The following is a 19,127-nucleotide window of genomic DNA, read 5'->3' as shown; positions in this document are numbered from 1 at the left end:
TCTAACATCAGTTTTTTAAAATATATTTTAATAAAAATAAAACTGAAATTCAGCATTTGATAGATATAGACTTGCATTGCAGAGACAAGACTTTTCTGGTAACATGATGGAAGATTTAATATATATATTACACGAAATAATTGTGGTAATTGGTAGCCTTACTTATCTTAGTTAGTCAAGTATATATTACATTGTTTTAAAATTAAAGTATTTTTTATATATTTTCATAATTCTTTTTATTATTAATATTTTAGAATTCCAATTGTTAAATCTAATAGTAAAACCATAGTTACAATGATATCTCTTTATTATATGTATCAAGCACATCATATTTATCAATATATATTTAAGAAATTAATTAAAAGTTATTTAGACATCCCACAACATCATCTTTAAATTGAGTTTGGATTATCCCAAAAGGAAGGGAAAGATGGAAGTGACTAAAATTAAGAAATCTTTTGTTGGTTCACCTAACAGTAAAACCCACGCACCAAAATTTTCTATTACTACTATTAATAATAAATCATTGGATTCCAATATATTAATCATTAATTATAAAAAATGTCCTCTATTCATCAACCAATAATAACACCTTCAAGTGTGTTGTATATTACTATTGCATTTACAGACTCCAAATCCAAGCCCAAGTGGAAGCAAAATCTACTATTCATAGGTATGAAACAATTTGTTGGATATGTATGTGATTTGATTGTTACTTTCTCTCTTACATACACAAAACATGTAACTACAAAAATCAAATGAAAAAGTATTACTAATTACATATAGCAAATTCCGAATCATTCCAAAAATTTTAATCGATGCATTCTCAATAAAGAGGGTGAGTACATGCAACAGGATGGAACAATTGTAATAAATACGTGCTCTATTCCACTGCCTAAATGTTAAATTTATTATTTTACCCTTTATTATATTTTTATATACATATTTTAATATTTTTATCATTTATACTCATGACTTATATACATTTGAATATGTTATATATGTATTAAAGTATATATATTAGAGAATTTTATAAACAAAATCATGTTCATGAATAAATTTTAGGATATTAAATGGAAAAATCAAAATAAAAGAAGTGGGTGAAGCAATCTGGAGTAGATCAACATTCATGGATGCATACCATCATAGGGCGGAGGTCAATGAGACAATCTCCACCTTTATCAGCTTCATTATGGTCAATAGTTATTTGATATGTTAACAATTAATAAAACTATAGGAATATTGTTTATTTGACTTATTTTTTCAAATTTCCAAAGTAATCTTTTTCAAACTACAGTTCAAGGTTAGATTTGATATTCTACATTTATAATTATTTGAGTATTACTCACCTGTTGTGATATGTGATTGACAAGAATTTTGTTAAGAATCTTGTTGATAGGAACTCGATTTATTAATCTTGTTATTTGAATTATTATGTTTAATTCGATAAGCTTTATCGTTTAAATGACGAACTTACTAAGGTTTATAAAAGCTTACTCGTGATTTGTTGTGCTTTCTTGTAGATAACATATTGTGGGTAATCGGGTGATCGGATCAATTCGAAGAAATCACACAATCTGAGGTTCTTTAGTAAATTATGAATTCGATTTGGCTTATATGGCATTTAATATGACCATTGATCATATTCCGTAATGTTTCATAAGTACATGTAATTTGTTTGGGTTGTGCATTTTGATGTTGTGGTATGAATAGTTAATGTGGTATGTATGTTTAATTTCATGTTTAAGCATAAGTAAACAAGTATGAAATGGTAAGTGTGGTACAAAGGAATTGAAGGTAAGTTATATTTGAGTGTGTTGTGGCTTGTGTAAAATAACTAAAGTAGTGAAATGTTGGGTAATTAGGGATGTGGTGTCATTGATGGCACATTGGTTAGGCGCCTAGGTTGGTTGTTTAACTTGATTTAAGTAATTGAAAATGTATGCCAAAGTCTTGTGAACATGTGTGTAAGTTTAGAGTTAGGTACTTAAGCATTTGTTTGTGAAATGAGCATGTTTTGAGACATTTATAAGCACACATGGCTTGGGAAACAGGTTGTCACACTGCCGTAAACCTCTAGCATGTTATGGTATAGGCTGATTTACATGGGTATAAAGAGTTACACGGCCTGGCGACACGGCCATGTGACCTTATATTACACAAGCACAGTGAGTTACACGGTCTGCGCACACAGGAGTGTGGTTTGTCACATAGCCATGTCTAGAACCACACGCTCTGGGTTCTATCACAAGGCCGTGTGACCCTTATTTTGAAATTTTTTAGTTTTTTCCTAAACTTTATGATTTGCTTCGAATTGGTCCCTAATTATTCCTAAACTATTTTTAAGACCACGTAAACTTGATTTAAGGTCCATAAATGTATGTATTACTCCAATATGAATTATTTATGAAATTCTATTAATTAATTTGGTAAACTTGAAGCTATTTGTTATTGATTGTTCTAGTTTGTACAGTAATATGTCATAACCCTAATTTGGCGACGGGTACGGGTTATAGGTGTTACATTTAGTGGTTTTAAAGTTACATTTTATTCGATTCTTGGACTGAACGTAACGTGTTTGAAGTTTAGAGAATTACATGCCATATAAACTTATGATAGTGTGATATGATTGATCTGATCTAACCTCTATTTTTGTTACAGATTTATAAATGTTAATAGAATTTGATTTTGATCATACAGACCTTGATGAGGTAAATGGCCCCACAACTGATTTTGCAAATGTTTGATAGGAAAATCAAAATGTCCTTTTGATTTAATGAGTCAGTGGTTCACAAAAGTAGTGCGAGCCAATTTACTAGCCCTACAACCTCTACCCCTTGTTATGTTTCCTATGACATCCTTGGGTCCTCTAGAGACTGAAATAGTTCGACTGTTTTGATTAAATAATCAGAAGGTATTGAAGAATTTAGTGGCAAAATAGGCGATAACTCAACTAGGGCTAGATACTGGCTTGAAAATGTCTAGGAATCTTTTTTGATGATATGGCTTGTTTATTTGATGATTATATTAGATGTGACATGTCCTTGATAACAGGTAAGATTTATAACTGGTATTCAACATTAACGGTGGTTGTATCAAAAGACTAGATTAACTAGAATTTCTTCAGATTTGAGTTCAGAAAGAAAAAATGTCATCAAATGTAATATGGACAGGAATTTGTACAACTCAGTAAATATAATCGAGAAATTGTACCTGTGGATTGTGTTAAACAGTTGTCTACGCCTTAGAAAGGCAAACGTATAGGTTAGAGAAATAACACTGGAATTAAATGTAGTGGGACCAAAAAAATAATTGTTGGATCTGAAGCTACTATATCTGATATTATTTCTAATACGTTCTATCTTTTTGATATTATTTATTGTATTTGCACTAGGTGATACTAGATTAACTTACTTATATATTTGCATTGCATTAGTAATGAATAAGGATATATTTCTTGAGTCAATTGAGTTTGATGTTATAGTCATAATCCACTGGGTAGAGTGTAATAGTTAACTTGGTATATCGAAATTATCAGTTGAGAATCTATGGCTGTGATTTTCCTATTGATCTGATATTATTACCATTTCATGAATTTGATATTAATCTGAGAATAGAATGGCTAAGGTTATACGATGCTGTAGTGAACTATAGACAAAAAAAATTGATCTGTACTATAGGAATGGTGAAAGGATTATGGCTGAGTTTGATTAATTCAGATAATACTAATAGAGTTATTTCAATTATCTCTGTACATAAATTGACTTGTAAATGTTTTATATATATATATATATATATATATATATATATATATGTATGTATGTATGTATGTTTACTTGATAATCAAGAAATGGGATCAAAGATTTATCATTTATCTATTATCAGCGAATTTCTTGATTTGTTTCCTGAAGAATTTCTGGGATTTCTGCTTAAATGTGAAAGTTGAACAAATTCAGGATAAAGAATAAATATATTTTATCTAGTATAGACGACTTGTTTGATCAGTTAAAAGACGTAATAGTGTTCTCGAATATAAATACATATTTGGATGCTATTAGCTACTAGTAAAGATTGTGGCATATTGGAAATTGTTATTGAGCTCAATGTTGCCAATATGAATTTTGGTAATGTTGGAAAAGGGCCGAGTCACAATGGATTTTTCATTTGGATTTCTTTTATCACCAGGGAAGAAATTTTTGATCTGGGTTATGGTTGATAGATTGACAAGGACAACTTTTTTATTCCAGTCAGAACTTATTACTCGCTTGAGAAGTAGCTGAGTCATGTAACACCCTCTCACCCATGTTCAATATCGAAATACGGTTACGGAGCATTACCAGACTTATAACACAATTAAATATACATTTCACATACATTTTTTTAATTCCATGTAATCATCATCCAACATCAACTACATTGTCCCTAATACGAGCCTACGATGCCCAAAACATGCTTTAAGAGTAGTTTGGGACTAAAACGATAACTCAGGAAATTTTTACATAACTTAAAAAACAATTCAAACTACAGGGGACACACGCTCGTGTGGCTCGGCCGTGTGAGAAAGACACACTTGTGTCACAGGCCGTGTGGACATTTGAAATTAGATCACATGGTCGTGTCCCATCCCGTGTCTGACGCTGTGTAACTCCCTAACTTGGGTCACACAGCCAACCACACGCTCATGTGACCAGCCCGTGTGCCCTTTCGAAATGGCCTCACACGCCCATGTGCCATGCTGTGTGCTAGGCTGTGCCAAACCTGTAGGGTATACTGACTTATGCCACATGGCCAAATCACACACCCATGTGCTGGGCCGTATGGAGCATACTGACTTGATTTTTAATTCAACACCAGGGGACATACGGCCGTGTAACTTGACCATGTGTCACACACGCTTGAGACACACGTCTGTGTCTTTGCCCATGTGGAAAAAAATAGTCTATTTACCAAGCCATCTTGCCACCCAATTTGCATAAACCTACACCAAACCAAATGACACAATTCATGGCATAAAAATAGGCATTCAATTAACTAAATCAAGCCTAATTCATGCTAATTCTATACCATCATCCATAATACACTCAAGTTACAAAATGGGCCATTCCATTTATATCAAATTCACATTCACAATTCAACCAAATAAACACTTTCAAACATGCATCATTTTGCCCAAACTCACAAGCATATAACTTTTCAAATATCAGCCATTCACTATAAGCATTAATATAGCAATTATCAACACAAGACAAAGGCCATTTGTATATATATTTACACAACTAAATCAATCAAAATAAGCCATCTCTCATGGCTATACACAAAAGCAAATACTTAACATTTACAAGCTATTTCAAATGACCAAATTCATCACCAAACTATATATTAAAATGACCATAATCCTATACATGCCATATATCTATAAACTTAAATTCAAAAGTACCAAAATGATAGTTGGATAATGTGATGAAGTCTCCAACAATTCCCGAATCCGAGCTAGCTTTGATTTCAATATAAAAACGAGAAAATAAACAAAGTAAGCATAAAGCTTAGTAAGCTTGTATGAAATAAACTCAATTAGTCATAAATACACAATTCAATCAATTGAATATATCAACACATAATTCATATTAGCTAACAAACCTTCCACATATTCAAACATAAAATTAGGTTTGAAATTCACAAGTTTCTTCGATTCAAAACTTATACGGTTCATGTACATACCTGTATGACCTCTTATTAGTCTCATACTCATCCATGTCTTTGATATACCTGTTGAACCATTCGAAATACTATCAAATGCTCAAGAATCTCACACCTAAGTGCTACATACACAGTCGAATCTAGCTCAATCTCATATCACATATAATGCTCACTCTCGAGCTATCAATGGGTCTGCTCACACAAGCTGGCGGTCATAACGAAGCTACACGGTACTGTTCACACAAGCTGATGAGTATCCGCAACACATGCTGATAACTCAGCCACCGGTAGGACATACGGACCATCACCCAAATCACATAACCCCTAATGACATGTCATTTGTATCCTAATCTATTCCTAAGGTTCAACTGAGATTTCTCATTTGTCGAATCATCGTCAAATATGTCTGCAAGGTCGATTTTACAATTTATGCAATATTAAAGCATTTAAAACACAAATATAATAATACTTATTACATACGAACTTACCTCGAATGTAAAAAACGACGAAACGAGTCGATTAGTCCAAAATATTGTTCTTTCCCCAATCTAAATCCATATTTCACTTTTCTTGATCTATATGTAATCAAAATTAACTTACTTAATTATCACTTTATTCAATTTATCCAAAATACACATTAAGGTAACTTTACACTTTGCCCTAATATTTCCATATTTTTACAATTTAGTCCTTATTTCATAAAATTACAAATTCATGCAATTCAATCTAAACCCATGCTAGATGAATTTCAATTAGGTCCCTAGCAGCCCATATTTTTCATTTATTTCACAATTTAACCATGAATTTTACACATTTCATAATTTAATTCCTATTTGGACATTTTACTAAAAATCACTTAACAAATGTTGTTTATCTAACAACAAGCATGCATTTTCTATCATTAAACATCAAAATGCACCTATATTCATCAATGGAAAAACCCTAAACCTTTAATAGTTCTGTAAAATAGTCCCTAGGTTAGCTAGACTAAGCTACAACGATATCAAAAACATAGAAATCATTAAAAACGAGACAAAAATATACCTAAATGAGCATGAGAAGCTTGGCCAAACCCTAGCTTCAAAAATGGCTATTTTTTTCTTTGTGACAATCGGCTAAGGAAGATGACAACATAAAAATTTGGTTTTTGTTTTATCTATTTTACTTTAAATAACCAAATTACTTATTTAACCTTAATTATAAACTATTAAAAATACTTAATGCATGCCCATAAATGTCCATTAACATTAAAAATGGGCTAATTACTACATAAGTACCTCCATTATTTAATTTCATAGCCATTTAATACCTTTAGCTAATAGAACACAAGCTTTACACTTTACGCGATTTAGTCCTTTTTATCATATTAAGCATTCAAACGATAAAATTTCTTATCACAAAATTATTTTATCATACTTTAGACCTCAAAATAATAATAAAATAAATATTTTGACCACAGATTTGTGGTCCCAAAACCACTATTCTGATTTGACTAAAAATGGGCTGTTACAAGTCATATGTGTCAGAAATTGTTAGATCGCATGGAGTGCCATTGTTTATTATTTCTGATGTTGATTCGAGATTTACTTCTAGATTTCAAGGTAAAATTTTCGAGGATAAAATTTCCTAAGGGGAGAGTTGTAACAGCTTATTTTTCAGAGGTGTGGGAAACAGTGGTTTCGAGACCACAAATTCGATGAGTAAGTTCGTATAATTAGTATTTTAATTATACAAGTCAATAATAATTTTATATTGAATTTTGATTTGATGAATTTTAACTAATTGAATTAATGGTTAGTATGAGTGGTTGTTCCGGAAGTCAAGTGGTTTTAGAAGATAAGGTATTAGGACCCCGTTTCTATAAACCTAGCTCGTGAATATTTTTATTAAATATTTACAAAGTCACATTATAGGTTATTTGAAGTTTGGCCCGGTAATTTTAACAATTGGTTGCTTAATTAAGGTAAAAGGATTAAATTGTAAAAGAGGTAAAAGTTAATCACAATAGATTTAAAATAGTAAAGGGATCAAAATGGTGATTAAACCATGGTAAAAAACTCCATGCGGTGATGGATATGATTAATCTACTAGCTTTTGGGTTATTTTCTCATTTAGTCCTACTTAGTTTAAGGTTAAATTGAAATAAAGTTTCATTAACTAATAATTTAAATAATTGAAAGACCAAATGTGCAATTAAACCCTCTTTAGATGGTAATTAAACCATATACTTATATTATGGACATATATGGACACGATTTAGTAATTTTATAAGTTGTAATAAAATGGTACTTTAGTAAATAGTTAAAATATAAGTTAAAATTAAAGAAATTAAATGATAATATGAACATTTTCTTTTCTTCTTTGTGGAAGAAAACCCAAATAGCCATTTTTAGGGTTGGGAAAGCTTCGTTCAAGCTTTAATATCTTATTGGTAAGTGAAATTTCACCCGCTTTTAGTAATTTTTATATTTTTGAGCTTGTATTAGCTTGATTTAGCTAACACGTGGACTAATTTATAAAACTGTTAAAGGTTGTGGATTATTCCATTAATGATTTTAGTGTGTTCTTGAATTTTAATGGTAGATTATTAAACTTGATTGCCAAATATGACTATTTTATAAAGTAGTTTTTGGTAAATTTGATGTTTAAGGACAAAAATGTGAAATAGAAAAATTACATATATCTGTTGTGTAATAACAATAAATATGGACTGTATTAGGGTCCTTGTAACATCTCATTTTTGAGTCAAATTAGAACAGTGGTTTTGAAACCACAAATCTAATGTCAAAAAATTATTTTAATATTATTTTCAGTATTTACAGCATGTTATTTGATATGTGCAAAAATTTCGTGAGCTAATTTTATCAATTGGTTGGTTAATTTGATAAAAAGGACTAAATTGCGTAAAGCATAAAACTTTTGTTCTATTAGCTAAAACTATCTAATAGCTAAAAACCTTAAAGTTAAGGTCCTTATATTGCAATTAGACCGTTAATAGCATGGTTGGACATATATGGACATATATTAATGTGTTTTAAATGATTTTTATAAGGTTAATATGGTAATTCATTAAATAAAGGTTAAATAATTAAAACAAAAGACAAAACATTTCATTCATCTTTCTTCCTAACTAAAATTAAGAAAGAAAGAAGCCATGGATAAGCTTTGAAAGTTTAGCTAATGCATGCTTCAATTGTAAGTGATCTTTGACACGGTTTTTAATGATTTCTATGTTTTTGAAATCATTGCAGCTCAGTCTAGCTAGCCCGTACCTTTAATTTCGAAACTATTAAAGATTCTGAGAGTTGCCATTGTTGAATCTATGTGTTCTTTGATTTTTAATGTTGAATTATGAAAGGTTAATGATAGATTTTTCATGTTTTGTAAAGTGATTTTTGATGAAAATGCACAATAGGGATTAAATTGTGAAATGTGCGAATTATATGATTGAAATGTGAAATAAATAAAAGTTTTGGGCTGCTAGGGACCTATAAATAATTCGGCCAAGCTTGGTTTTATTAAAATTATGTGAATTTTGTGTTTTGTGAAATAAGGAATAAATTGTTAAAAGTGTGAAAGTTTAGGGGCTAATGTGCAAATAAGCCTAAATGTATGTTTTGGACTAAATTGAATGAATGGTTGATTAAATAAGTTAATTTTGAATTCATATAGATCAAGAAAGAAAGAATTCAGATTTAGATCGGGGAAAAACAAGGTTATTGAGTAATCGACCCGATCCATCAATTTCGAATACGAGGTAAGTTCGTATGTATTAAGCATTGTAATAATTATGCTTTTAGTGCTTTAATATTGCATATATTGTATATACGGGACTATAGTTATGTTCGACGACAAATCAGCTATTGGTGGCACTTAGTGTGCGAATCAACATAGTTTCGGCTATATATGGCACCTAGTGTGCGAGATATCGAGTATGACACTTAGTGTGCGAGACATTGAGTATTCAACGGTATTTCGTGTATGTATGAACTTGTTAAGGATTGGTACAAGTATGTACATGTATATTATGAGCTTAAAATCAAAGAAGTTACAAAGTTTGTATATGAGCTTATGAATAAGCAGGTGAAAGGTTTGTTAATAATCATAATGTACATGATAATATATTTGGATGGATGAATGTTGTATTTGTAAATAGTTAAGTTCATATCATACGAGCTTACTAAGCTATGAAGCTTACTTCGTGTTATTTTTTTATGTTTTATAGTGAATCAAGGCAAGCTTGAATCTGGGAGTAGTCGGGAACATCATCACACTATCAAACATCTAACTTGGTACTTTTGAGTTATACATTTATGGTATATGGCATGTATAGGCTAGATGTGGTATTTTGGTTGTGATTATAGCCATGACATTTGGCTTGTAAATTGTATATGTTTTGGTTTGTATATATAGCCATGAGTGATGGCTTATTTTGGTATGTTTGGAATGAATGTGGTTATGGTTTTATAGTTGCTCAAATGGTTAATTGATTTGTGGAGTATAAATGCTTGAGAAATGCCTTGATGAGGTATGAATTTTAGATGTTGTGTTGGTTATTTATAAGGGAGTTATGTGTATGTGAATTATGGTAAATGAACTATATAGATTGATATTGTTTTGGCTTGTATTTGGCTAAGTAAATGGTAGTGATTTGAGATTTGGAATACATGAAATTATAATGGTATGAATTGTGCATTTGGTTGATGATTTTGGTTGCTCAATTGTATGATGAAATGGTACCATTTTGGTTGTTTAGGTAAGCATGAATAACAGTGACAAATTGGCCTTGCAAATGGCCTATTTTTATCGACACGGGCATGTGTCTCGGTCGTGTGTGACACACGGTCATGTTACACGGCTGTATGTCCCCTAGTGTTGAAATTGAATTGAAGTCAGTATGCTCCACATGGTTTCACACATGGGCGTGTGACTGGCCTTGTGGTACAAGTCAATATACCCCCTAATTGGCACACGGCCTAGCATACAGGTGTGTGACTGGCCGTGTGGTACAAGTCAGTATACCCCCAAATTGGCACACGGCCTAGCAAACGGGCATGTGACTTGGCCGTATTGCATAAATCAGTATACCCTCCAGTTTTCACACTATCTGGCACACGGGCGTGTACTCAACCGTATGATACAAGTCAATATGCATGCCCTGTTTCCACACGGCCTGTTCACACGGGCGTGTGACACTTGTATGGTTGAAATTTTTCTAAGTTTCCAAAATTTTCATATGTTATCGGTTTAGTCCCGAATCACTTCTAAAGTATGTTTAAAGCCTCGTAGGCCCTTATAAAGGACCAATTGATTGAGAATGAATGATAATTGTATGAATTGATTGAATGTATGAGAAAAGTACAGTAATGGTAAGTGATATGGTTGATTATTGAGTTGTTAATTACCGTTGATGTTGTAATGGTAATTGATATGGCATATTATATCATCATTTCAAACAAAAATTTTAAGTCAAATTACACAATTAACCTCTATACTTTTTATTTGGAAAAATAAAAATAAAAATAATTAAATTCACTCTAAAAGAAAAAGTATAGGGACTAACTGTTAATACAAAACAAAGATTTTTAGTTGTGTGTGTAGGTTGATAACTTGATATACAGAAGTCAAGTTTCATTTCATTCCTTACTTCTAATTATAAAAGGTTATTTTACAATTTTAAATGTAAAAGTTTCTTTTTATATTATAAAAATAAGTAACTTATTGGGTTTCAATAATTACTATTTTTTAAAAAATTTGCATGCACCTATAATTATTGATTCATATTTTAATTAACATTTGATGATATTTTTACTATTTTAGAGAAAATGAAAACAATGGGAGAGGGTCTCATACTTGGACTAGGTATTATTTGGTACCCATTATTAAAGTATGTTTAAATTTTAGTGCAATCCAATTAATTTAGTTTGTTGGTTTTAATTTAGATTGTACTAACTCTTAAATAGTTTTACTTGAAATTATTTGATTCTAACATTAATTTAATAAAAAATAATGCATAAAAACCAAATAACATATCTTTATGAGAATATTTTTGGTGTTTTAATTTTTTAAATAAAATTTTATCTAATTATTTATTTATTAACATTTTCTAGATATCTAACAGACTGTGCATGTTGTTATTATTTCAGTTCTTTCCACTGCTCTATTTTCTTTTCTCCATCTTAATTGTTTCACTTACTTTCTCCATATATTATATAACTAATTCATTGTTTTCATACTCCATGAACAGGACTGGTGGTAGCTATAACCATTCTCATATGCTTTCTTGTCTTGTGGTTCAAAGGAAAATCATTACTAAATCAAGGAAAGAAGAAAGAGGATGCTAGGATTGAGGCATTCATCAAAAAGTTTGGTTCTCTTGCACCAAGGCGATATTCTTATGCAGAAATCAAAAAAATGACAAATAAATTTAATCATAAATTAGGTCAAGGAGGATTTGGCAGTGTATACAAAGGGAAATTGCCTGACTGTCGTCTCGTGGCGGTCAAAGTCTTAAGTGAATCAAAAGAAAATGGAGAGGATTTCATGAATGAAGTGACTAGCATTAGTAGAACTTCTCATGTTAATATCATAAGCCTACTTGGTTTTTGTTTTGAGAAATCAAAGAGAGCTTTAATTTATGAATTCATGCCCCACGGATCCTTAGGTGGGTTCATTTATGATAGAGGATTGCATCATCGAAGTTGTCGATTGGAGTGGAGAACTTTGTATGACATTGCACTTGGCATTGCTAGAGGACTCGAATACTTGCATCAAGGTTGCAAGACAAGGATCTTACATTTTGATATAAAACCTTACAACATCCTTTTAGATGAAAACTTCTATCCCAAAATCTCTGATTTCGGTTTGTTTAAATTATGTGAAAGAAAGAAGAGTATTATTTCCATGGCTTGTGCTAGAGGAACAATAGGATATACTGCTCCAGAATTGGTTTGTCGAAACTTTGGTGGACTTTCTTATAAATCTGATGCCAATAGTTATGGAATGATGGTCCTTGAAATGGTGGGAAGAAAAAATATTGATGTTGGAGTGTCTCAAACTAGTGAAGTATATTTTCCGTCCTGGATTTATAAGCATCTTGATAAATCTATGAACTTGAATCTTAATAGAGTAATAGTTGAAGAAGAAGAAGAAGAAATAACAAGGAAGTTGATTATTTTGAGCCTTTGGTGCATTCAATCTAATTCATCTGATCGACCATCGATGACTAAAGTGATAGAAATGTTACAAGCAAATCTTCAATCATTGATAATTCCACCTGGACCTTTTGTATCTTCCCTGTACAATCTCCTAAAACTTTAGAACATCATCAATCATTTAAGCTTTGATTTGTTTGATGTTGCAAGTTTAACTCAAACTTCTAATAAAAATTATGATTGAATATTACAATTATTATGAAAAACAATGATTTTTAAAGTAAAAAAAATCACAACAATCCGAATATGCTAAAGCATGTGATCGCATGATAAAATTTGGACAATTTCATATGATGAAATAGTTTTCTCTCTCTCTCTCCTCACCATATGAATTAGATTGATTTCATTCAATAATATACATTTTGTTCGATATAAAATTACGTAAGGCATTATGATGGGTTATCAATTGGAACAATGATTATTAGTAAAGAAATAACAACAATGAATCTGAAGAATTCCTTTGTGTTAATTTGACAGGGATTAAGCAATCAACAACATACTTGGTAGAGTGAAAAAAGCGAAAGTATAAGTAGAGAATAATAAAAAATTAAAAGGTATAAATTGATTTGATAGTAGGATAGGACAGAAAGAAATAAAAGGAAGAGAGAAAACTAATCACTTCAAATTAGAATAAAAAAGGAGAGAAAATGACAAGGTAAAAGTTAAGTGTATATTTTACAAAATTATGCAATTTTTAAAATTTATTATTTCTCTTATTTTTCAACTAAAAAGTTTATATATATATATATATTTAATTTTTTTTCCTAGGGAGTTAATATAGGAAAGAAAAAGTTGAAATGCAAAGAAAATTTCCAAATTTAAGAGCTTTGGAGAAAAATTGCAACTTAGACCTTACTAATAAAATGTGTGTCAAAGTTCAGTCGTAAGTGCTGGCAATGAAGAAAACGGCAAAGCAGATAATGAAGTTTGTGGGTCCAATTAATTAATGATTTGCCCTGTCTTGGTTTCAAACATTTCCTTTCTTCACTGGGAAATCTAGTATGTCCCATGTGTATAATTTTGTATATCATATTATCATATATATAAATAATTAAAATAAAATACCATACCAAAACAAAACAAAACAAAAAAAAAAAGATATGAATATATATAAATCTATCAAAATCGATTTAATATGAATTATTTAAAATTTAGAAAGTATATAAAAATATAATACTTTGAGCTTGATTATTATATATTAGATATTTTTATTAATTAAAATATTTTTAATACTTCACACTCTTAATTATTTCAATTAAAATACCTATTCCAAATTTATCACACTATTTTGTTTGTTAGAAAGGTGTACTTATTATATCAAAATAGATTTTCTTTTTCTATTTTATAAGATATGATTTTTAAAATCAACTACTAAATACATATCGCCAACAGGGTGAACCCACCCTATGACACGATGATAAGTGCATTATTTATTTATTTATTTATTTATTTGTGATATTTCTTTTCTTAAATTATGTTATTTATGTTCTTAATTATATTATTTATATTTATTTTTTATATTTAGGGGATAATTGAAGAAAAGTGAGCTTAAAGTTTATTGTTGACAATTTTTTGCATATTAGAATTTCAACACAGCTCACTTTTAGTATTTCGACCATAATTTAAACTATATGACTCCATTTTGAGCTCATAATATACCAATTTGAAGTGAATTGAAAGATTTAACTAAAGTTATTTCATGATTCAAGTTCAAAAAGCATCAAGAAGGCACCTAAAAATGGCTTGAAAGTTTGACACAAAATTGCCAAAATGTTTTAAAAAATTTTGCTTTATTTAATTAATGACACTTTTGTATTTTCTCCAATATATTATTTTTGTCGTATGAATAGACATTATTAGGTTAGGGCTTGACGGATTGAGACTTAGTTATTTTTTGTTTTATTTTGTTCTTTATTTTATGGATTTTTAAACCCTTTTTTCTATAGTTAGAAGTTTTGTCGAAGTTTGATTTAATAAATTTGTGAGATTTATTTGCACTTTAAATTTTCTTTGTTCTTTGGTATTCATGTATCTTCTATTTTAATTACATCTGCTTAGGTTGAATACTCGGTCGGTGTTTGATAGTTTAGTACGGTTGCCTTATCAATTAAAATAATTAAATCTATAATTGTTTAATCCATTCTAATACTAGCGACAAACTGCATAAGTTGTTTATGTCGTAATTTACATTTATGTGGTTTGGATATGCAATCTAGCTTAAATAAACATCGTTGAGGTGAGTTTGTTGGTTAAAATTAGGTCTCTCTCGTTCTTAATGTTGCCAGTAAGTTAAATCTTGAGTATTGAGTTACAAGGTTATTTATCTGTTAGAGAAGTAATTTTAAACAAGCAACCTATTGGTTATCGAACAGGTAATGCGAGATTGGTTGTTCGATGCTAAGTCAACTACTAGAACTAATTTATTATTACATCGATAATCGAATCTCTAAATCAAACGGAGATTTTACCTTTGACTAGAGTTTTCTCTTGATTTTATTTTACTTAAAAAAAAACTATTTCATTGAAAAAATTTTATAATATATATTTTGAAAATTTATCTATAATAAATTTTAGAGAATAACAGTTCAATTTTTCACTAAAAGTCAAAATTATAAATTCAGTCACTATATATAGTTTAAATTACGTTTTGGTCACTAAATTTTAAAAAGTTACAATATGGTCACTAATGTTATCAATATGTTACATTTTGACTACTAAGTTGTTAATTACTGTTGATCGTGTAATGGTAACAGACATGGCATTTTTTTTTTTTTACATTCAAATTGCACTGTCAAAAGAGAAACAGAGCAGCAGCCAAAGCAGAAAACTTATGGCAAAACGCAGAGAAGAAAAAAACACAGTCCAAAAACAAACATAAAAACCTGCTAATTCTTTAAAACTAAACCTCACCACCAAGCTTTAAACAATTGCATCCGATTTACACCAGCCTTCGCCAAAGAAAATGCCATACCATTACCATTTCTATCCGCCAATGAAAAGACAACGTTTCCCACCGTCAACATAGCAGTCTTAATTTCTGCAAAAACTGAATGAAGCGACCAAGGCCTCAACATCTTGTTAAAACATCACGAAAAAGCCACCAAAGAACCAACTTCAATAAACAAAGACTCTTTTGGCTTCTAATTCATAGCTATAAAGACATCTAAAGCAATCTTCACTGCACCAATCTCAGCCTCCTCAGCAATATTTGCAATGACAACACCAGAGAATATTGCTCTAGCCACCCCCTCCATATCTCTCAAAACTCCTCCACACCCTGCTTTATCTTCTAGTTCAATCCCACATATGTTGAATTTTAACCATCCAGCAGGAGGGGACCTCCAACAAAACACGGCAGAATTGGATTTAACAGATTCCATCCGACACCTGAGTGGAGAAATCCACCAAAGATCCTCCTGCAACAAAATTTCATCATGGATAGATCTAATCCAAAATAAAGCTCTCACTTTTGATAGAAACACCAAGTTTTCCATGGAAACTCTCTTTTTATCAAAGATCAAACCATTTCTTGCTATCCAAATTGTCCAGCAAGCTGCAGTAATAGCAATCAACCATAATCGTTTCCTAAAAAAAGCCATTCGCATATTGTTACATAAGGCAAAGAAATCCCAAAAGCCTTCCACCTGCTTCCATACCGCTTCCCACCACTTGAAGATTCTCCCCCAAAAACCATCAATAACATGGCATGTTAATTTCTATACTTTTTATTTGAAAAAGAAAATTAAAAATAATTAAATTCTCCTCTAAAAGAAAAAGTGTAGAGACTAGTTGTTCAATTTGATGCAAAATTTCCTCTAAAATAACAATATAATGCGCCATATTAACTTACGGTTATAATGTTAATTATAGTTAATAATTCAATGAGAAATATAGTAAATCAATAACATTAGCTTTGTGTGGTATATTGTTTGTTATAGGTAGATACAAATCCAAGTTGAAGCTTACATTAATAGGTATAAACCAATTTTTGGATAATAAGGTGGTTTGAATTAACTATATATCTTCTAATCACACACAAAATACATAATTAATATAATTAAATTGATTTTAAATAAATATATACACTCTTTGTATAACTTGTAATGCTTTTCTTTTAAATTAACAATCATACTTTTAACCAAACTTTTATGACGTATTTTCAAGTTTTTCTTTAATTTTATTCGCTGCTTTCTAATGTTTTTATTTTAATTGAATCCTATCTATCGAGTTAGCAAAATTTGATTAATAATTCATAAACAATATGTGTTGCTGGATTTGTATTGATTTCTATTATATGCTTTATTGTCCTAGGGTTTAACGAAAAATCATTATCTTCTTAAAAAAAAAAATGAAGACGATGCTAGGATTGAGTCATCAAACAAAAAGTTTCGTCTTTTTGCTTCAAAATGACAAATTAAATTCAATGATAAATTAAGTTAAGGAGATTTCAGAAGTGTATATAAAGAAAAATTGCCCGATGGTATTTTTGTGGCAGTTAAATTTTTAAGTGAAATGAAGGGAAATGGAGAGTTATGATTTATGAATTCATGCCGAAAGGATTATTGAACAGGTTTATTTATAGTCAAGAATAGGATAATCAAAATCGTCAATTGGAATGGATAACTTTGTATGACATTGCACTCGGCATCGTTAGAGGACTCCAATACTTGAATCAAGGTTGTAATATTAGGATTTTGCACTTTGACATAAAACCTCACAATATCCTTTTAGATTAGATTTTTTGTCCAAAGATCTTTGATTTTGGCTTGTCTAAATTATGCAAAAGAAATACGAGTATTGTATCAATGATAGGTGCTAGAGGAACTGCTAGATATATTGCTCCAAAAATGTTTTTTTTTTTTTGAAACTTAAGAGGAGTTTCTTATAAATTTGATATCTATAGCAACGGAATGATGGTGCTTGAAATGGTCAGAGCTAAAAAAAATATTAATATTGAAGCGTCCCGAACCAATGAAATATATTTCTCCTCATGAATTTATAATCATCTTGGTCAGTCTACGAACTTGAATATTAATGAAGAAATAACAGAAGAAGAAAAACAAGTAACAAAAAGAATTGATTGGAGTGAACCTTTGGTGCATTCAAACCAATCCATTAAATAGGTCATCAATGACTAAAGTATTAGAAATATTGTAAGGGAGCCTTCAATCATTAGAACATCTTCCATGACCCACTTAAGATGTTACAAACATTTTTTAACTTGAATAATTTACTCATGTTGAATCAGTCATAAGTAAATTTAACAGATTATAGATTGTGATCACATAACTTTTTTAATATTTTTAAATATATCTTAAATGTTAATTGTGTAAACATAAATATATCATAAATGATTAAATGCATCAAAATTTTAAATATATATGTGTTTTTATTATTAATTTTGTGTTCATTAAATATCTTATGTTTGTATATTTAATAGAGGGTAAAAGTATTATGGAGGTTCCTATATTAAGAGTCTAATTGCATCTATTTGTTAAAATTTCATCTATTTGTACTATTAATATGATTAACGGAATAATCGAGACAATGACATGTGACATGTCACGTGTACCTTATGTTACAATTAATTTCGAATTCTATGTATCTAATAATTATGCTACTATTAATTGCAGTTAAGCAATTAAGTTGGTTGTGACTTGGTTATTATATTATCATATTTTGATTTAATTAGGAGAAATTTAGCTAAGGAATGATAATCTGAAGTTATCTAATATGACTTTGTTTTCTTATTCAGACATGAAATCAAGAAGTTCAAAAAAAAAAAAAAACTCTACTTTTATCTTATTATTATTTAATAAGAAAATTAATTGTGATGAAATTGTAGAAATCTACTTCCATCCTGTTAACTTGATTTAAGAACTGCTTGATTATGTTGAATTAAGCTCTTTTAGTCAATAAAAAATGAATTTGGTTCCCATGATAGTGGGATACTCGAATGAGACTCCACTAATGCCCAACCTGAATTCAAATATTTTGCATAAATGTCTGGCTTACCCCTGATCCATGTTTTGGTTGCCCAGTTATAGCATACTCCTATCATCTCCCTGCAGTTTCCATCTAATTATCCATTTCAACTTTTTGTCTTCTTCCAATAGCTTATACACAGACTTTGGCAACACTGTAAAGCCAAGTTTCCATGATGTTAATCTAGAAATTCCATGTATCCGCTTCCAATTTCCTCTATATTTCCAGACT

At 30.2% G+C, this 19,127-nt stretch overlaps 1 protein-coding gene and 1 long non-coding RNA gene across 2 annotated transcripts; both read left to right on the top strand.

The window, feature by feature from the left end:
- Positions 1-625: 625 nt before the first annotated feature.
- LOC108473131 (uncharacterized) lies at positions 626-1,787 on the top strand. The gene is made up of 2 exons (XR_008274740.1): positions 626-673; positions 1,524-1,787. It is a non-coding gene; the product is annotated as an uncharacterized LOC108473131 (long non-coding RNA).
- Positions 1,788-11,531: 9,744 nt separating this feature from the next.
- LOC108471735 (PR5-like receptor kinase) lies at positions 11,532-13,017 on the top strand. Its single transcript, XM_017773310.1, has 2 exons — positions 11,532-11,559; positions 11,945-13,017. Exons 1-2 carry the CDS (start codon positions 11,532-11,534, stop codon positions 13,015-13,017), a joined length of 1,101 nt encoding a protein of 366 aa, XP_017628799.1.
- Positions 13,018-19,127: the final 6,110 nt, after the last annotated feature.

Source organism: Gossypium arboreum, chromosome 11 (assembly GCF_025698485.1).
Source record: "Gossypium arboreum isolate Shixiya-1 chromosome 11, ASM2569848v2, whole genome shotgun sequence".
Lineage (NCBI taxonomy): Eukaryota > Viridiplantae > Streptophyta > Magnoliopsida > Malvales > Malvaceae > Gossypium > Gossypium arboreum.
This window is presented reverse-complemented; position numbering and strand designations above follow the sequence as displayed.